Source organism: Oncorhynchus gorbuscha, linkage group LG02, assembly GCF_021184085.1.
Source record: "Oncorhynchus gorbuscha isolate QuinsamMale2020 ecotype Even-year linkage group LG02, OgorEven_v1.0, whole genome shotgun sequence".
NCBI lineage: Eukaryota > Metazoa > Chordata > Actinopteri > Salmoniformes > Salmonidae > Oncorhynchus > Oncorhynchus gorbuscha.
Window position 1 is genome coordinate 24,754,934 of NC_060174.1, and position 22,292 is coordinate 24,777,225.

Below are 22,292 nucleotides of genomic sequence, written 5' to 3' on the forward strand. Positions count from 1 at the left end.
AGGGCCAGACAGAAAACCACAACGCTTACTCGGAGCATGCACTGACCAGCTGGGAAGTTTGCTTCACTGACATTTTCAACCCATCCTAACTTCTTTCAAATGGACCACCATAGTCCCTGTGCTCAATAACGTGAAGGTAACCTGCCTAAGCTCCCCACCATCCAGAACTTCTTTACCAAAAAGTGTCTGAAGAAGGCAAAAAAATTGTTAGACTCCAGCCACCCAAGCCACTCGGCAAGCAGTACCAGTGCACCAAGCCTGGAAGCCTGGAACCACACACCCTGAACAGCTTCTACCTCCAAGCCATAAGACTGCTAAACAAGGCTGCTACATAGCCAATCAAATGGCTAACCTGACTACCTGCGTTTACCCTTTTTTTAACTTTCTTGCAGTAACTCTATGCACACACACTGGTCTCTACCCACACACTCACACGTTCCTACACGGACACCCCAGTACACACCCAGTACATACACCCACAATCAAATAACATGCACACACATACACTACATTTACCAAAACTGTGTGCCCATCGAACAACTCATTCCAAAATCATGGGCTTAAATGTGGAGTTTGTCCCCCTTTTGCGGCACCAGGTAGCCTACTGGATAGAGCATTGGACTAGTAACCGAAAGGTTGCAAGATCGAATCCCCGAGCTGACAAGGTAAAAATCTGTTGTTCTGCCCCTGAACAGGGCAGTTAAACCACTGTTCCTAGTCCTTCATTGAAAATAAGAATTTGTTCTTAACTGACTTGCCAAGTTAAATAAAGGTTAAAAATAATACAATTTTAAAAAGTAATCTATGATTATCCGAATTATATTTTAAAAGAGGAAGCTAATTATTTTAGACAGATTTTCTCTTTTCTGTCTCATCCTCTCACACTGAATGAAGATTACGGTAAGGAATTATTTCCAAATAATATAAAAAATGGAAAATTAACAAATGTACAGAAAGATCAGTGTGAAGGCCAAATTACAGAAGAATAACTTTTGAGGCTATTAAATCCTTTCAGTCTGGAAAAACCCCAGGGCTTGAGGCATACCAGTAGAGGTATATCACATATTTTATTGATATACTAAAAGATCCATTGTTAGATTGTTTTACCTACTCCTATAGAAATGGTAGTCTGTCAGGTACTCAGCAGGAAGGTCTGATATCTCTATTATATCTCTATTATTAAGGCCCAGATTAAGGCCCAGATGGCAAATATAAAAACCCAGTCTATCTAAAAAACTGGAAGCTCCTAACACTTCAATGTTGTTATGCAAAAATACTAGCAAAATGCATAGCATTCAGAATGAAAAGGTTTTACCAGGGATTGTTCATCCTGATCAGACAGGTTTTTTACATGGACGATACATTGGACATAATATACGACAACTACTAGAAATAATAGAACATCATGAAACATATAAGAAGCCAGGAATGGTATTTATAGCGGATTTTGAAAAGGCATTTGATAAAGTAAGACTGGATTTGATTTGTAAATGCCTGGATTTTTTTCAATTTCTGTATTTCTCTTATACAATGGGTAAAAATAATGTATAGCAACCCCAGGTGTAAATAACGGCTACTTCTCAGGAGACTTTTGAATTGTCAAGAGGAGTTAAGCAAGGGTGTCCGCTGTCACCGTATCTATTCGTTTTGGCCATCGAAATGCTAGAAATGAAAATCAGATTCAATAACAACAGAGGATTAGAAATCCAAGGCTTAAAAACAAAGGTGTCATGTATGCCGATGACTTTTATGTGAAGTCCGCAAGCTAGATCCCTGCAATGTCTCATTAAACTTCTAGATAACTTTTCTGTGATCTCTGGACTAAAACCTAATTAAGATAAGTGTACAATATTGCATATTGGATCCTTAAAAAATACAACTTTTACATTACCCTGGAGCTTACCTATAAAATGGGCTGATGGTGAAGTAGACATACTCGGTATTCATATCACAAAATATATAAATAAGCTCTGCACAATGACTTTCAATAGAAAACTTAGCAAATTGCCCTAATTAATTCCTTAGTCATATCTCAATTTACTCATTTATGGCGCTGCCTACTTCAGATTTGCTTTTCAAATCATATGAGCAAAAAAATATTTTGCTTTATCAGGGACCCTAAACCAGACAAAATAAAACGAGCCAATCTATATAATGAATATGAATTGGGTGGGTTGAGATAATTAAATATAAAAGCACTAAATCTCTCTCTAAAAGCTTCACTCATTCAAAATTTTGTTTGAACCCTAAATGGTTCTCAAGTAGATTACTAAGAAAAGCTCATCCAGTGTTTACAAATGGAATTTTGCCTTTGTGCAGATTGCCATGTCTCATTTTTGATTAATTGAAAATGATACTTTGAAAAAAGTATCTGTCTTTTTCAAACAAGCATTGCAGAGCTGGCTACAATTTCAATTTCATCCCCCTGAAAAGATATAACAAAATATGATGGCTGAACTCAAATGTGCTGGTTGATAAAATACCTGTATTTATGGGAAATAAGTTTGAAAAGACTTTTGTTCTTAAATTATATAGTAATGGTAGAGTTAAGTCCTTCATGGAGTTATCAGAATTGTACGGGAAGGTCTGCTCAATCCAAGAGTACAACCAATTGATTACAGCATTGCCCTAAAAATGGAGGAGGCGGGTGGCAGCGGGAAGAGGTAGAGAACTGGTCTGTCTGCCCAATATAAAGGATCAAAACTGTCAAAGGAATAAAAATAGCATAAATAGGAAAGTACACCAGTTTCATTTGAGGACCAGGATGTTCACAACTGTGCCATACAGATTGCAAAATAGTTGGGAAGAGATTTGATGTACCGGTTCCATGGTACAGGGTGTATGAGCTGATATATAAAACAACGCAAGATTCAAGACTTCGTGCTTTTCAGCTAAAATTATCATATAGAATTCTTGCCACCAATAAAATGTTGAGTATTTGGGGCATAAAATCATCGAAGCTCTGCAGATTTTGTTGTGAGGATACAGAATCAATAGACCATTTATTTTGGTATTGCCCTCAGGTAGCCTGTTTCTGGTCTCAAGTTCATGAATGGCTGAAAATGCATAGCATTGATCTAAAATTGACCCTAGAAATAGTACTGTTAGGATATCTGGAGAGACCGGGTCAGTCAATTACTATTACTCTTAGTAAAAGTATTTATCTTCAACATGCAATCTGTAGATTCTATTCTGTTATATTGAAATTGTACGTTAAACATCATAGCAAAGTTGAAAGATATGTGTTGCGTAGAAACACGAAGTGGGTGGCCAGCAAAGATAGATGGGAAGCTGAGGGTTGGTATATGGAATTTGAGACAAGTGGGAGTGGAGTTGCTGTGTGAGAGAGCGAATGATGGTCAAAAGATGTAATAAAAGTACATTTGAATGGCACTAAGTGGCAGTGTTTGTACAAATAATGCCGGTTTGCCTGAGGCTGATGCCGTGCATGTTACACATGCATATACACACACACTATCATTCAAATAAACATATACAAGAACACACACATACATGTAATATTGCACACAACATGCACACAAACATATGGCATTTGCTGTTATGATTTCAGTTGTCCTTGATGTCCTTTGTTTTAAATTAATAATTTAGTTTTTTTTGCATTGTTTGCCGTTTTCTTCTGTCTTTTCCTTTTTTGTCTTTAGTTCATTCTCTTGGTTGTTGGTGCATTGGGGGGTTCTTGGGGGTGGAGAATGGAATTAATTGTATTTTGTATTTATTTTTCTTCCGGGGGGGGGACTGTGGGAGGGGTCTCGAAAGGTTGAGGGACAGCTATTGAGGAACTATTGGGGGATCTTGGAGGGTTCGAGTTTCACAAGATTGTGATAATGAAAAAGGAAACTATTACATATATTTTATATCACTATCATGCACACGCACCCTCGCACATAAGGATGGCTCTGTTGCAGAAAGACTGATACATGTTTGATAGTGTCTTGAGGCTGTATTCTTTGTCCTTCATGGTCTAATACTTAATGTTACCCCTTCCTTGTGGTTTTTGTAATAAATAATAATTTAAAAAACAATAATTTAAAAAATAAAATGACAGCCTCCACTCTTCAGCTTTCCACTAGATGTTGGAACATTGCTGCAGGGAATGGCTTCCATTCAGTGCATTAGTGTGGTCGGCCATTGATGTTGTACGATTAAGCTTGGCTCGCAGTCGGCATTCCAATTCATCCCAAAAGTATTCGATGGGTTTGAGGTCATGGCTCTGTGCAGACCAGTCAAATTCTTCCACACCAATCTCTAAAAACCATTTCTGTATGGACCTCATTTTGTGCAGTGGGGTATTGTCATGCTGAAACAGGAAAAGGTCTTCCCCAAAATGTTGCCACAAAGTCAGAAGCACATAATCATCTAGAATGTTATTGTATGCTGTAGCGTTAAGATTTCCCTTCACTGGAACCAAGGGGCCTAGCCCAAACCATGAAAAATAGCCCCAGACCATTAATCCTCCTCCACCAAACTTTACAGTTGACACTATGCATTCGGGCAGGTAGCGTTCTTCTGGCAACCGCTAAAAACCCAGATCCGTCCGTCAGACTACCAGATGGTGAAGCATAATTCTTCACTCCTGAGAACACGTTTCCACTGCTCTGATGTACAATGGCGGCGAGCTTTAATCCACTCCAGCTGACACTTGGCGATTGCACATGGTGATCTTAGGCTTGGGTGAGGCTGCTTGGCCATGGAAACCCATTTTAAGAAGCTCCCAACAAACAGTTATTCTGCTAATGTTGCTTCCAGAGGCAGTTCGGAACTTGGTAATGAGTGTTGCAATGGAGAAAATACTATTTTTACGCGCTACGCGCTTCAGCACTCGGTGCTCCTGTTCTGTGAGCTTGTGTGGCCTACCCCTTCGTGGCTTAGCAGTTGTTGCTCCTACATGTTTCCACTTCACTTCAGCACTTACAGTTGACCAGGGAAGATCTATCAGGGCAGATATTTGACTACCTGACTAGATGGGAAGGTGGCATCCTATGACGGTGCCATGTTATAAGTCATTGAGCTCTTCAGTAAGGCCATTCTACTGCCAATGATTGTCAATGGATATTGCATGGCTGTGTGCTCGATTGTATACGCCTATCAGCAACGGGAGTGGATGAAAAAGACAAATTGACTCATTTGAAGGGGTGTCCCACATACTTTTATATACATACAGTTACACTCGCATTAACATCTGCTAACCATGTGTATGTGACAAATTAAATTTGATTTGATTTGAGCTGAAAGTCAGTCATTAAAACTCGTTTTTTTAACCACTCCACAAATGTCTTGTTAACAAACTATAGCTTTAGCAAGTCGGTTAGGACATCTACTTTGTGCATGACACAAGTCATTTTTCCAACAATTGTTTAGAGACAGATTATAATTCACTGTATCACAAGTCCAGTGCGTCAGAGGTTTACATACACTAAGTTGACTGTGCCTTTAAACAGCTTGGAACATTTGAGTCAATTGGAGGAGTACATGTGGATGTATTTCAATGCCTAACTTCAAACTAAGTGCCTCTTTGCTTGACATCATGGGAATATCAAAAGAAATCAGCCAAGACCTCAGAAAAAAATTGGAGGCCTACACAAGTCTGGTTCATCCTTGGGAGCAATTTCCAAAGCCTGAGGTACCACGTTCATCTGTACAAACAATAGTACACAAATATAAACACCATGTGACCACACAGCCGTCATACTGCTCAGGAAGGAGACGTGTTCTGTCTCCTAGAAATTAACATACTTTGGTGCAAAAAGAGCAAATCAATACCAGAACAACAGCAAAGTACCTTGTGAAGATGCTGGAGGAAACAGGTAGAAAAGTATCTATGTCAACAGTAAAATTAGTTCTATATTAACATAACCTGAAATGCCGCTCAGCAAGGAAGAAGCCATTGCTCAAAAACAGCCATAAAAAAGCCAGACTACAGTTTGCAACTGCACAAGGGGACCAAGATCGTACTTTCTGGAGAAATGTCCTCTGGTCTGATGAAACAAAAGTAGAACTGTTTGGCCATAATGACCATCGTTATGTTTGGAGGAAAAAAGGGAGGGCTTGGAAGCCGAAGAACACCATCCCAACCGTGAGGGGTGGCGGCATCATGTTGTGGGGGTGCTTTGCTGCAGGAGGGACTGGTGCACTTCACAAAATGGATGGCATCATGAGGATGGAAAATTATGTGGATATATTGAAGCAGCATCTCAAGACATTGGTCAGGAAGTTAAAGCTTGTTCGCAAATGGGTCTTCCAAATGGACAATGACCCCAAGCATACTTCCAAAGTTGTGGCAAAATGGCTTAAGGACAATAAAGTCAAGGTATTGGAGTGGCTATCACATAGCCCTGACCTCAATCATATAGAAAATGTTTGAAAAAGTTTGGGCCAACGTTAAACAATTTAAAGGCAATGCTACCAAATACTAATGTATGTAAACTTCTGACCCACTGGGAATGTGATGAAAGAAATACAAGCTGAAATAAATAATTCTCTCTACTATTATTCTGACATTTCACATTCTTAAAATAAAGTGGTGATCCTAACTGACCTACAACTGGGAATTCTTACTAGGATTAAATGTCAGGAATTGTGAAAAACTGAGTTTAAATGTATTTGGCTAAGGTGTATGTAAACTTCTGACTTCAACTGTATAGTGTACATACTGGTGCCACACACACAATTTCACACTCACCACATATGCTGCTTCTACTAATCCATGCACTGCTGCTGCAGCGCAGTCTATCAACTATCCTGTTGCTTAGTCACTTTGCTCCTACCTATATGTACATAGCTACCTCAATTACCCCGGAACACTGCACATCGACTCGGTACTGGTACTCCCTGTAAATTGCTATGTTATTTTTACTCGTTATTGTTATTCATTATTTATTCCTCGCGTCACTATTTCTGTTTTATATTTTTTACTCTGCATTGTTGGAAAAGGACCCGTAAGTAAGCATTTCACTATTAGTCTACACTTGTTGTTCACAAAGCAAATCAAAACACTATATATCTATACGTCCCTAAAAACAATCAGTGAGTTGCAGCAAAAGATGGTGTTTTAGGGGAGAGAAAGAGGTGGATTGATCAATATTTCAAAGCGGTCTGGAAGCAGTGTTCAAAAGGCAGGCTAAGGCTCCTCTGAGAGAGGGAGAGAGAGCAAGAGAGAGCGAGAGGGAGAGAGCAAGAGAGAGCGAGAGAAAGAGCAGACTGTGTTTGTAGATGGCACGGTGGCAAAGAGGATTGTTACCCACTCATCTATAGTGAAATAGGAATTGGGTAAGGCCAGATTCCATCAACCAACCACAGAGTGTTTACAATCTTTACAGTTTAACAAACAACATGAAGATCCATTTAGGACTGGGTGATATGGCCTAAAAATCATATCTCAATTATTTTTTACTTCACAATTCACAATATACACTACCGTTCATAAGTGGGGTCACTTATAAATGTCCTTGTTTTAGAAAGAGAATCACATTTTTTGTTTATTAAAATAACATCAAATTGATCAGAAATACAGTGCAGACATTGTTAATGTTTTAAATGACTATTGTAGCTGGAAATGGCAGATTTTTTACAAATGGAATATCTACATAGGTGTACAGAGGCCCATTGTCAGAAACCATCACTCCTGTGTTCCAATGGCAGGTTGTGTTAGCAGATCCAAGTGTATCATTTTAAAAGGCTAATTGATCATTAGAAAACCCTTTTACAATTATGTTAGCACAGCTGAAAACTGTTGTTCTGATTAAAGAAGCAATAAAACTAGCCTTCTTTAGACTAGTTGAGTATCTGGAGCATCAGCATTTGTGTGTTCGATTACAGGCTCAAAATGGGCAGAAACAAAAAACTTTCTTGTTCTTCTATTCCATGCGAGAAATAGCCAAGAAACTGAAGATCTCGTACAACGTTGTGTAATATTCTCTTCACAGAACGCAAACTGGCTCTAACTTGAATAGAAAGAGGAGTGGGAGGCCCCGGTGCACAACTAAGCTAGAGGACAAGTACATTAGAGTGTGTAGTTTGAGAAACAGATGCCTCACAAGTCCTCAACAGGCAGCTTCATTAAACAGTACCCGCAAAACACCAGTCTCAACTTCAACAGTGAAGAGGTGACTAGGGGATGCTGGCCTTCTAGGCAGAGTTGCAAAGAAAATGCCATATCTCAGACTGGCCAATAAAAATAAAAGATTAAGATGGGCAAAATAACACAGACACTGTACAGAGGAACTCTGCCTAGAATGCCAGCATCCAGAAGTCGCCTATTCACTGTTGACGTTGAAATTTTCAGCCTTTGCCAAACCCCTTTAAAAAAAAAACATTAATTCAGGTGAGAAGTTGTAGGTGAGGGAAATTGCTGATAAATATTCATTTTGGGGTGCATAAATGTAGTTGTACCTGATCCCAACATTTTCTCACTAAGGCATACACACCAGAAGACCACTTGAATGTATTCATGTCACTGAGGGAGAGAGGGTAATGTATAACGTTTACATTATGTTAGCCATCAGGGATCCTATGGGAGGGATCCTTTGGGAGGAGAAGAGACACAGTCTGGTACCAGTCACCATGACAGCTGTGAGTTGGGGAGGAGTAAGCACTTTGGTGCAGAAGTCCGATCAGATGAAGTGAGGAAGAACAGATCTCACTAAGGTTCTGTCTAGCAACAGAGATCCATTGACTGTTCAGATATGTAGGAAGAGACTCAGCATAGGAGAAAGGGTTAAATATCAGTGCTTGTGTGAATATGTCGTCGTCTGTACAGCTGTTTGATCCTTTGGGATAAATAAACTTGGTTTAAGCTTTTATAGTGTCCGTAGAGTTCTTACTCTAATAATTAGAACCTAACAAGGTGTAAAGATTATTATTTCACCTTTATTTAACCAGGTAGGCCAGTTGAGAACAAGTTCTCATTTACAACTGCGACCTGGCCAAGATAAAGCAAAGCAATGCGACACAAACAACAGAGTTACACATGAAATAAACAAAAATACAGTCAATAATACAATAGAAAGTCTATATACAGTGTGTGCAAATGAAGTAAGATTAGGGAGGTAAACGCAATAAATAGGTCATAGTGGCGATATAATTACAATTTAGTAATTAAACACTGGAGTGATAGATGAGCAGAAGATGAATGTGCAAGTAGAGACATGGGTGCAAAGGAGCAAAAAACAAATAACAATATGGGGATGAGGTAGTTGGGTGAGATATTTACAGATTGGCTATGTACAGGTGCAATGATCTGTAACCTGCTCTGACAGTTGATGCTTAAAGTTAGTGAGGTAGATATGAGTCTCCAGCTTCAGTGATTTTTGCAATTCCTTCCAGTCAATGGCAGCAGAGAATTGGAAGGAAAGGCGGCCAAAGAAGGAGTTGGCTTTGGGGGTGACCAGTGAAATATACTTGCTGGAGTGTGTGCTACGGGTGGGTGCTGCCATGGTGACCAGTGAGCTGAGATAAGGCGGGGCTTTACCTAGCAAAGACATATAGATGACCTGGAGCCAGTGGGTTTGGCGACGAATATGAAGCGAGGGGCAGCCAACCCAAGCATACAGGTCACAGTGGTGGGTAGTATATGGGGCTTTGGTGACGAAATGGATGGCACTGTGATAGACTGCATCCAATTTGCTGAGTAGAGTGTTGGAGGCTATTTTGTAAATGACATCACCGAAGTCAAGGATCGATAGGATGGTCAGTTTTACGAGGGTATGTTTGGCAGCGTGAGTGAAGGATGCTTTGTTGCGAAATAGGAAGCCGATTCTAGATGTAATTTTGGATTGGAGATGCTTAATGTGAGTCTGGAAGGAGAGTTTACAGTCTAAACAGACACCTAGGTATTTGTAGTTGTCTACATATTCTAAGTCAGAACTGTCCAGAGTTGTGATGCTAGACGGGCGGGCAGGTGCGGGCAGCGATCGGTTGAATAGCGTGCATTTCGTTTTGCTTGCATTTAAGAGCAGTTGGAGGCCACGGAAGGAGAGTTGTATGGCGTTGTATTAGGGTTGAGATTTCCCCTTTAAGTCGGGTGTCAAACTTATTCCATGGAGGCCTGAGTGTCTGCAGGATTTTAGTTTTTCCTTTCAATTAAGACCTAGATAACCAGGTGAGGGGAGGTTCCTACTAATTAGTGACCTTAATTCATCAATCAAGTATAACGGAGGAGTGAACCCTCAGACTCTCGGCCATCCATGGAATGAGTTTGGCACATGCTTTCAGTCATCAGATGCAATTTCACAGAACATATGTGCATTAATTCTTTACAATAGATAAATGAAGGGTCCAGTCTTTGCTCATGTTCTCCACAGTAGAGGGTGGCAGCAGACATATGATGCACATACCACTGAGGTTTCCGAGTTGAATGAGAATGACATTGATCATGTTAATAAACAGACAGGAATGCAACAACGATTAAACAGAGACTCAATGCATGTATTCTGCACATTGAGAGATTAATAGTTGTATGAATTCAGTAAGATCTAGTTCTGTAACATGACACAATATGACCTATCCATTATCTACAGTGAACATTGTGTTCTATACAATTACATAAGGGAATATTGCAAACTGGAAAACGAACACACATACAGTTTATGGGTCTTTAATAATTAGGTCATCGCTGACCATCTGCAATTGATCTGTGCTAATACCTATTTCATAAACAGTGCTGCCCTCGGCATAATGCATATTAGGGGTCACACACATGGGTGGTACCACAAAGGGGACTATAGCATAAAGGCTCTGTCACAGATCCCTCCGGAACTTTCATTACGCACACCTGTCCCCTATTCCCACTGATTAGTACTTCTATAAGTGTGTCCTTCGGTTTTCATTGGGCTGTCGATTATTGTTACAATGTCCGTTGGTGCGTGTGAGTACCTGTGCTGTGTGTTTTGGGCTTTCGTGCCCTTGTGGATTGCGCAGATGATTACAGGTCTCGTCCTGTGTGTTATTCATTGTGCGCGTGTGTTATTTATTCAAGATACACCTCACTCTTTTGTTTGGGTTTCAACACTGTGCTTTTGTTACATGTTTGTTTGGACTTTGTCCCCGTGCCTTTGCATGGCATGCCATAATTTGCTCTTAATAAAACAAACTATTACGCAACCCTGCGTTGGTCTCCCGAATCTCTTCATAACAACGTGATAGGCTCTCTCTACCCGGGGCCGAAGTCAAATCCATAATATCTTTTGACTAGGGGTGGACAACAGGATGAAGGAGTATGCTTTTTGTTGTCAATTTAAAAAGGGGACATAATGGTAGCTAATGTTATTGGAAATCATAATGAGTAATATAAAGGGTCAGTCATGCATGCAGACATTTCCATCCCAGTAGTAATGGTGAACAAAAAGCTCTTTAATCCCTCAAGGTCATCAGGGATGTTATTGGACTGGCCACTCACTGTCCTAGTTGGACAAAGTAGTTGTCTTAGCAAATCAAATGTGATGAGTTTAAAGGCTATGCAACAGTATATAACCAACCTACTGTACTTGACTGTGATGTTTTCATGTTTACCCAATGTTCACAAAAGGGAGCATACCACATTCATCATAACATTACGTCTGTGTTTTTTTACATATGGTTCTGAAACACAAAACCTATTGGACTATATACTGTATCTTTCCCAGTCATCCATGAAGTGGCTTCCTCACCTCGGTGCACGTTATGCTATTCACACAGTATGCTGCTGCTATGCCATGGAGAAGCTAAAAGCCTCCAGATTCAAAACATTTGATGTACGCAGTGATTTCTGACTTCATCTTTTCAACTGATAGAGTGACATTTAATGGAGTACCAGGTTGGTTTTCTGCATGACTGACAAGGTGGCCGTGCAATCAGTGAGTTAACTCCAACACGGATCACTGTGAAGCCAATCCTCAGAGAACAGCACATGATCATAGATAGCCTAGCAGTAAATATAGATCTGGAAGCAAAGCAGAAGCTGTAGATGTTTATATGCCATTTGATGACAGTTTAGTTCCTAGATCCAGCTCTCTGATCTCGTAAAGCGGACCTCAGCAGAGAGACACCCGGTTGGGTTTAAAGATTTGTCCAAAGAGATATGGAGAAATCAGGGTCCAGTAATATACTTCAGCTAAACAAACCCACCCGGATCGATCACTAAACATTCAACCAGGCAAAGCACAGCCATGTTCACTCAAAGATAAACCATCTTTCATCCAGGTAAGGGGCAGGCATGGATACTTTGGTACACTCTGCCTTTAAAGGGGCCTCACACAGATGGCACTTCCACATGCAACAGGAATCATAAACCATGCACTCCACACTGGGCAGTCACCTCCCCCTCTTACTCACATACTGTATAGCATGCCTCAATCTTTTTGAATTATGTTGAATAAAGATGTGTGAAAACACTGACAGTCCTTCCATCTGTCTGTCTGTACACAACTCCATGTACTATACTCCACTATGGCTGGGAATTGTCAGTACCCTCACGATACAATATTATAACAATACTTTAGGTGCCGATACAATGTGTATTACGTTTGTCACAATTCTATGTATTGCAATTCGATACTGCGATTTGATGTTTCAAACATATTGCTCACTATACTGTATGTCTGATGCAGAGAGGCACGAGAGCATGAGAAAAGGAGTTTTAATTGTTTAGGGAAATAAAAGTGCTGAAAACATGCTGGCTCACTATTTAAAAAGATGGAGAACAAGCAATAGAATTAAAAATACCTGAGTTGTGGCGTAGGTACAGCTGACTAGACCTAGCCAACGCTCCCTACAGTAACAAAAAAGTATATATCGATATAATATCGCAATATGAAACTGTATTGATCCCCCCCCCCATCTCCATACTCCACTGTGCTTTTAATTAGGTCGGATTTAAACGAGGCCCTCCATCTTCCTCTGAAGCAGAGCAGGGATGTGTGGGAAGAGTGACATCACTCAGAGGTAGCCTCCTTTTCATGGCTTGCCCACATTTTTGTGAACATGTGCTGGCTCACTCCCACTCTCTTAAGTGTACGATTTCTGAGAGACCATGGAGGGACAGCAAATGGATTTGGCATGGCATATTTCAACATGTCTAATGCTCAAATAACCTTCAAAGACTTCAAAGTTCTGGGCTAGTGGTTTTAGGTACAAAATGCAGCCTGACTGCTGACCATGGCCTCTGCATTCCATTATGGAAGATAAAGAATTGCACAGAAAAGTGCATTCTACAGAGAACAGCCTTACTAAGTACAGAGAAAAGACAATTAGCCTAATGGATGAAAACAAATAGTCTCTTCTTAGGGTACTAAAATAGGCAAGTTATATAGAGGACAAATATGAGGTGAGGCAGACTGACAGATAATCCTACACTCATCCTCCCACACACACAAATGTGCACACACACCATGTTGGCAAACCTTGAGCAGGAGTAGGGTTGGGCGGTGTCCTGATTTTCATATTGTCATACCGCCCTCCTCTCATCCCGGGAATTATGCTATTAGTACACAAGGGGTTGCTTAAAATGCAAAAGAAACTCCATTGGACATCTATTACCAGAATGATAACAAAATTAACACAAACGAATAGCGAATGTCAACAGAGGCTGCTAACTAAATATGCTAACGAGCGCAAACAGAAATAAACTAATTGCAAAGACAAGCAATCCAGCTCATAAATCTATACAAGTAATGTAAACTCACGTAAACTCGTACATCGCCTTGGTCCGTACAATTGCCCTTATTTTAGCGCCCCAAAAACGTAATACTTCCAGATCAACTGTAATGTCAATACCATTGTAAAGCACAATTTCTCCCCTTTCCAACAGAACCAATTACATGACCTAAACGCTGCCCGTTTCTGCATAATTCAAGCAGGCAATGAGCCCTGTCGGGTCTTTTTTGAAATGGCGAGTGGGGAAGCGAAACTAATGCATGATAGTGAGAAGAGAGATGTTGTGTGGGAAATTTGCTTTTTTTCACTCGATCTGTCCAACTTATCACCTTATCGCCTCTAAAATGTAAATAAAACACTATAAAGAGTATATATAATGTGTCATTACATACCTATTTGAAGGTTTGTGTCAAATTTGAATCGGATTTATAGGGTGGTACTAAAGTGATCATAGAAGTAAACAGCGGCTTTGAGAATGGTGATCAATGATGCAATGATGACGCAATGATGACACAAAAAAAATGACTAGGTATCCCCCCTTACCCCCGTCACTGTCCATTTCTTGCTTTTAAAGGATGAGAGAAGTGCTACACCTGGTGGAAAGAGATTGTAAGACAGAAATAGTTGCTTTGTGCGTGCTGTACGTTACGACATGACACGTCTAGATGTAACGGAGGGTCCATTTTTTCAACTTTTCTCCAATACTATAGAGCCATTACCATGTCGATCAACAATTTTGAAGTCAACACAGTCGCTACAGTCCCATTAGTTTTCTTTGTAGCCTCGTTTGAATGTTGCGGTTGCACACATTTGTACGGAATGGGGTGAGTTTACGTTATAGGTAGTAGCTACTGATTTTTTTTGTTTGTTGAGTTTGGACATTTACAAGTGAATGTGAAAGGGAGACATTGTGCAAATAAATAAAGTTTTGACCATGCTTGTCTGATGGAACAACAGTACTAGTTTTGGAGCAGTGTGTACATGCTGTGTCTGTGTGGAGTCGCTAGGGTAATGGGACTTCCTGCTCTGCTCGGAGAATAGGGTGAGGAGTAGAGGGTCGGAGAACCGAAGAAATTACGGGAAAAATGTACGTACATAAATCTAGATGGCAGGAGTAGCAGCTGTACAGATAACTCATCCAAAGCAGTTTGACTTCTCAAACACGGCAGAAAGCTAACACTATATGATAACCCGTCTCCTTATTAATTCAGCCACTTACTTCGCTAACGAGCAAGTTAAACCAAATACACAGCTGGACTCAGCAGCTCCAGCTTTCTCCCGTTGTGCTATATATAAACAAACACACGACTGGCTCAACTATTCTGGGGAACTACCGAGAGCTTCATAATGTAAAATAATGTAACCGGTGAAATGAAGAACGCATCTGCTTTGTTCCCTAACGTATTGCACAAGTTGACTGCAGGTATGATCTTAATAAGCTACAAATATTCAAATGTATTGAAAAACCTCCAATCAATAGTTTTGATGGTATTGAAAAACCACCCCGTGGCCATTTCCAAATATCCTGGTATATATGGCATACCGCCCAAGCCTTGGCAGGAGAAATGAAAGTAAATATAAAATATACCATTTCTGAGACTATGCGAAAAGGGTGTTACTGATAGCACTGTGATAGGAAGGTCTTTATCTTAAAAGAGAAGCACAAATTGAACACCAACAGCATTCCCATGACAGCAAAAGTGCAAAACCGTGTCTTTGCCACTTCCTCTATAGAGAACTTGCTGAATTCAATGGATACATACTAATATATGGATATATCATGCATCCACCTGTTGTATGGTGAATGTGAACATTTAAGACTGCTTTAGTCTTGTGTGAGATAATACAAATGTGCCTCTCAAAGAGAATAATTTCATCCTCATTGTCCATGCAGAAAAACAACACAGCCTAATCCATTTCAAACACACTTTGCTCCTAGAGAAATGAAAATGTTCATAAGGATTAGCTCTTTCAAACATGCTCCAGATGCCAGAGCATTCATACCTCATTAACAGTAAAGCCTAAGACGAAGAAACCTTGGTCACACAGAACACTCCAAACAGAGTATGGCATTACCATGCCACTGGATGATACCCCCCCATGCTACATACTAGAGTGCCATTTTCAGGGGGAAATTATGTACTGCCAACAAAGTAAACCTAGGCCTACTGCCTGTCAATTATCTATGTAGGCCATTATTTCTCAAACATAATAACATGTCATCCATGGGGATTTAGTGCAATATTAGATTTATATATTTATATATATATATATTAGCAATATTAGATTACATACAGTTGAAGTCAGAAGTTTACATTCACCTTATCCAAATACATTTAAACTCAGTTTTTCACAATTCCCGACATTTAATCCTTGTAAAAATGCTCTGTCTTAGGTCAGTTAGGATCCCTACTTTATTTTAAGAATGTGAAATGTCAGAATAATAGGAGAGAATTATTTATTTCATCACATTCCCAGTGGGTCAGAAGTTTACATACACTCAATTAGTATTTAGTAGCATTGCCTTTAAATTGTTTAACTTGGGTCAAACATTTTGGGTAGCCTTCCACAAGCTTCCCACAATAAATTGGGTGAATTTTGGGCCATTCCTCATGACAGAGCTGGTGTAACTGAGTCAGGTTTGTAGGCCTCCTTGCTCGCATATGATTTTTCAGTTCTGCATGCAAATTTTCTTTAGGATTGAGGTCAGGGCTTTGTGATGGCCACTCCAATACCTTGACTCCATTGACCTTAAGCCATTTTGCCACAACTTTGGTGGTATGCTTGGGGTCATTGTCCATTTGGAAGATCCATTTGCGACCAAGCTTTAACTTCCTGACTGATTTCTTGAGATGTTGCTTCAAAATATCCACATAATTTTCCACCCTCATGATGCCATCTATTTTGTGAAGTGCACCTGTCCCTCCTGCAGAAAAGCACCCCCACAACATGATTCCGCCACCCCCGTGCTTCACGGTTGGGATGGTATTCGTCGGCTTGCAAGCATCCCCCTTTTTTCTCCAAACATAACGATGGACATTTCTCCAAAAAGTACGATCTTTGTCCCCATGTGCAGTTGCAAACCGTAGTCTGGCTCTTTTATGGCGGATTTGGAGCAGTGGCTTCTTCCTTGCTGAGCGGCCTTTCAGGTCAAGTCGATATAGGGCTCGTTTTACTGTGGATATAGATACTTTTGTACCTGTTTCCTCCATCATCTTTACAAGGTAATTTGCTGTTGTTCTGAGATTGATTTGCACTTTTCCGCACAAAAGTACGTTAATCTCCAGGAGACAGAACGCGTCTCCTTCCTGAGAGGTATGACGGCTGCATGGTACCATGGTGTTTATACTTGCGTACTATTGTTTGTACAGATGAACGTGGTACCTTCAAGCATTCGGAAATTGCTCCTAAGGATGAACCAGAGGTGTGGAGGTCCACATTTTTTTTCTGAGGTCTTGGCTGATTTCTTTAAATTTTCCCATGATGTCAAGCAAAGAGGCACTGAGTTTGAAGGTAGGCTTTGAAATACATCCACATGTACACCTCCAATTGACTCAAATGATGTCAATTACCCTACCAGAAGCTTCTAAAGCCATGACATCATTTTCTGGAATTTTCCAAGCTGTTTAAAGGCACAGTCAGCTTAGTGTATGTAAACTTCTGACCCATTGGAATTGTGAAATTTGTCTGTAAACAATTGTTGGAAAAATGACTTGTGTCATGCACAAAGTAAATGTCCTAACCCCCTTGCAAAAACTATAGTTTATTAACAAGAAATTTGTGGAGTGGTTGAAAAACAAGTTTTAATGACTCCAACCTAGGTGTATGCAAACTTCCAACTTCAACTGTATACACTTGAATTCAAATGCACAATACACATACCCGTCAAAATGCATGATCATTATGTTACACAATACCTGACAGAATTGTTGGCTTTTAGAAGTCTGAACTTGTGTGCAGCGAGACAAATGTAGCTATAGTTCAGGCAGACAGCTGTCAAGTGTACAATTCATTCAAGGTATATTCAAGGAAATCCAGAAGTAGCCTAAAACAAATGTGCCAAAGGGAGATTTTTAAAAATGCTTCTCACAATTTCTTAAGTCTACTCTGAAATAGTTTTGGTGCACGTGCTGTAACAACTTCTGCATTTCAAGACTGCCGATTCTCTTCAACTAGCCTACACGGCCCACTCCCAAGCGAAGTGAGTCTGTTGGAGCTGTCCAGTAATAGGGGGTGCTGAATGATTCCTACACGCATAACAGCAGCAGCCATGAGATGCGGTTCTCTGCGACAGCGCTCAACAAAAATCATGCTATGAAAATAAAATAATGGATTCCAACATTCTGATAAAGCTGGCACATAAAATAACTTTTGTAATTATTTCAATCTATCGAATGACAGAGTTCTCATCTCTGTAAAAGAACAACCAGCAGCCCCTCTAGTGGCCTTCTGGAGAGAGTGGAGGCAGCAAGCACAAGAATGAGTTGACCTACAAAGTCAAGACAAACTGACTGGTGTTTTTTGTGCTTGGTTTAAAGTGTGCTTATTTATAACCAGGCGGCATAGTTAGGATAATATCGTTGGAATTATGCATGTGTTTGGAACAGGTTTTTTCTGGCCCTTATGCCCACACATGGGGTCTACATCCTACACACTAGGCAAATCATCACTTCTCAGGTTATGGAAATTGTGTGGATTCAGTTCAAAGCAGAGAGATTGTCATGGCACCCTCATCCTTGGCAAATCTCAAAAAAGAATCAATAATGAATTGGGGTTTTGTTCTACCAAAATAGTCTCTTCAGCTTGAGATGTAACAGCTGGGATCCAAAATCTCTTGGTGTATTGGGTATTGATGATCTTGTTTCTACTACTACTATTGTTCATTTTTATTTTCAAATCATTTAGAGGTGAATACAAATGGGTGCAATACAAATGTACTGTACTATAAGAGCCCTGCATGACTTAACATTTCATCCGAGAGAGCTAGGAGCAGTGTGGGAGATTGTTCTTTAACAGAACTAATGGCATTTCTAAAAGAAAAGCCTTCTAGAGGAAAAAGTATGTCATCAGTGTCAATGCTCTATTTTTACGAACACATTACTTTTAGAGTCCAAAAATACTTTCAATTGGGAATATAAGAGGGGAAACCTTCTGCCAAGAACATTTCACTTTACTGGGTGGAATATCCTTTTAATGTTTTCAATATGAGATACATTCATCAGAATAACTCTCTACTGAGTTAGTGACATGTCTAAAAATAGGACCATCAAATCAGAACAAAATCTAACGGTCTGATAACATAAACTTGCCAGGGTGGCAACCAAATCTAACTAACAATGATTATTTAGGATTAGCCTAGTTTAAAGTGTTCGGACTAAAATGGTCAACTGTGTCATGATCAAGAAGCCTTATAATAAAAACTGACATGGCCACACTTGGAGAGTGGATCTAAAAATATAATCTCTGTCTCTTGGTTGATTCATTTCAGTAAACAAAGCACCTTTTCAGACGTTTGCCAATGCTATAAATTATTTTGAGTCCGTGACAGAATGCAAAGCAGTTAAAAAGAGTAAAACTGCCTATTCTAAGTTGTGGTTAGCTTACATTTTGTATGTAGGGTCGTTCCATTTGATTTCAATTGTTTTTTGACCACACCCCTTTTGAGTTGAACAAAACTTTCTGTACATGTATGCCCATGGTAGAAGTGGTCAGAAAGTAACTTTTTGGGCCTGAATGCCAAAACATTCAGGAGATAAAGGTGCTCAAAGTTGACCCATTTTGCATACCCCACCATACCATGAGACATCCATGTCTTCATCCCTGGAAAATATTAATGGTTTTGTTTGATATCGATTAAAAGCTTATAATCGGGGTTGTGAAAATATTTTCTAAGTTAATTTTAAAAAGTATATTTTTTAACCTTTAACACCAATCATCATAAAATGGTTAAACTTCCATTTTTTTCTGCATATGTTGTAGTTTAGATGCTAATGTACATAATCTGAAGTGTGTGTTGTACCCACAATCGTTGAGACACAGCATAATCTTGAATACTGAGTACAGTAGGTGTCATTTCAATCAGAGAAATATAATTCATACAATGGATATATCCCTTCAGACCACTGCAATCTAGCTGGTACACCATTGACATTTACATTTTTACTTCCAATTGCTCCCACAAAAATAGCTGCCGGTCCACCCACCATGAAATGTCACCATAGAATGTCTGTTCTATTATCCATATTTCTATTATTTCAATAGGTTTCCTATAGTAGATTGACAGTATAATTTAAAACAACTGATATTCCCCATTTAAGTCAACAATCTGTGATGACAAAAAAATGACATTGTTATTCAAAAACATTTTTTTTCAAGAAATGATCAAGTAGTTTGTGAGCTTTTCAATTATATTAAAATCAACAGTTTATATTTTCCAGTGATGAAGACCTGGATGTCTCATGGTATGGTGATGTATGAAAAATGGGTCAACTTTGAGCACATCCATCTCATGAATGTTTGGCCATTCAGGTCCAAAATGTCACTTTCTGACCAAAAGTTTCATTCAAATCAAATGGGGTGAGGTTAAAAAGTGTTTGAAATCAAATGGAATGACCGAGCATATCAAATTATATTGCTTCTTGTGGTAGGTTTTATTCCAAACCTTTGATTTCTTTAAGCTGAATCAAGTCCTGCATGCAGGCTCTAATAAAGGAATAGCAATATTGCTGTTAGGGGGTTTATTTGCGGGCCAATGCACCAACAGGTCTATTTTTGAAATGACATTGAATTCAGTTCTTATTGATACCGCATTCTACTTGTGCCTGAAGGGCTTTGCAGGGTTAATGTATTCCACGGAGATAACGGTAACGACATAACGTGAAAGGGATGTATAGGTAGCCTATTAAATGTTACAGACTCAGCAGAATCACAGTTTTGCATTGCTAAATATATCACGTAAGGATGTGCGGCAGAAGTAAAACAAATCAATTACAGGGAGAGTAGGCCTACGCTAAGTTGTGACTCACATGGATTCAACATGTGATGGCCACTACAGTGGGCGCAAAGACTTACATTGAGGTGATGTTCTTGAACACATCTTCGATACTGTTATTTCCATTGTTCCCAGTATCTTGCAGTGCAAGCAGGGGAAAGAATTTCCCATTGTCAGACTTATTGCAATAGATCTCAGTTGGAGAACAGCTGCAGGTTGGCGGGCAGTCCAGCATATTGCTCAAGTAGTCCTGAAAGATGGTCAAAAGAAACAATACCCTCCACCAGCAAATTCGTGGTGGAATAAAAAATGAATCCATGACTCAACGTTTATTAGGACAATATCCTTGATGTTTTTGAACCTCCAAATCGGAGACCGTCTGAATATGCAATTATGTGGTGTGTGCGCGCGGGCGAGTGAATGTATGGAGGTATGTCAAATTGATGCGAATGAGCTAATGTCCATCTATTTCACAGATGAGGAAGAAGAAGGAGAAAAAAATACTCCGTCAAAGTGGGAATGGGTCAAAAAGCAGTACTCCAAGCTTGTCCTCCTCTCTAGAATGCATAGTATATGTTACCCTGTATTCATGCTGCCGTTAGCCGCTTAGTTCCAGGTTGTACTAGCACCGCTCCAAGAATCGGAGGGATAGCGCGTTGAAGAAAGTGACGAGAGAGAGAAAGCGAGGTCCATGCTCAAAGCATTAAGTCCCACCTACAGGGCAGAATGGAAACTGACACACCTGCAACTCAGGATGCAGCTCAAATCAGATCATAACAGCAATTGCACACAGAGCGTGGTCTATACTATAGCTCAATAACAATAGGCTACACATTTATGGTGATTTATCATTAGGCCTATGGTTGGATGTTCATTTACACATCGGGCGTCCAGGCCACAATGTATCATTTTTAGAGGGCTACGCCTAGACAATCAAGAATTGCAACAAAACATCTAAAAGGCAGCCAGTATGATGAAGATTAACTTGAGTTAAATATTCAAAAATATTTCTCATTCATGAATATCTCATTTAGGACTGCATATACAGTGCATTTTGAAAGCTTTCAGACCCTTTGACTTTTCCACATTTTGTTACTTTACAGCCTTATTCTAAAATGGTTTAAATATTGTTTTCCCCTCATTAATCTACACACACAATACCCCATAATGAAAAAGCAAAAACAGGTTCAGAAATGTTAGCAAATGTATTTATTTTTAAACGAAATTGTGATATTTACATAGTATTCAGACACTTTACTCAGTACTTTGTTGAAACACCTTTGGCAGCGATTACAGCCTCGAGACTTCTTGGGTATGATGCTACAAGCTTGGCACACCTGTATTTGGTGCATTTCTCCCATTCTTCACTGCATATCCTCTCAAACTCTGTCAGGTTGGATGGGGAGAGTCTCCTCACAGATATTTTCAGGTCGCTTCAGAGATGTTCGATCGTGGGTTCAGGTCCAGGGTCTGGCTGGGCCACTCAAGGACATTGAGAACTTGTTCTCAACTGGCCTACCTGGTTAAAGAAAGGTGAAAAATAAGATAAATAAAAATTAGTGGAGTGCTGCAGAGATTGTTGTCCTTCTGGAAGTTTCTACCATCTCAACAGAGGAACTAAGTTTTGCCGGGTGGCCAGCTCTAGAAAGGGTCT

At 39.8% G+C, this 22,292-nt stretch overlaps 1 protein-coding gene across 4 annotated transcripts in view; it reads right to left on the reverse strand.

The window, feature by feature from the left end:
* The window catches only part of LOC123999529 (NT-3 growth factor receptor-like), a 324,982-nt gene extending 303,694 nt beyond the window's left edge, over nucleotides 1-21,288 (reverse strand). For all 4 annotated transcript variants that reach the window (XM_046305435.1, XM_046305427.1, XM_046305418.1 and 1 more), the window contains exon 1: nucleotides 20,719-21,288. In XM_046305435.1, coding sequence (XP_046161391.1) covers nucleotides 20,719-20,957 — 239 coding nt within the window. In that variant the 5' untranslated portion in view covers nucleotides 20,958-21,288. The remainder of the gene's footprint in view (nucleotides 1-20,718) is intronic.
* Nucleotides 21,289-22,292: the final 1,004 nt, after the last annotated feature.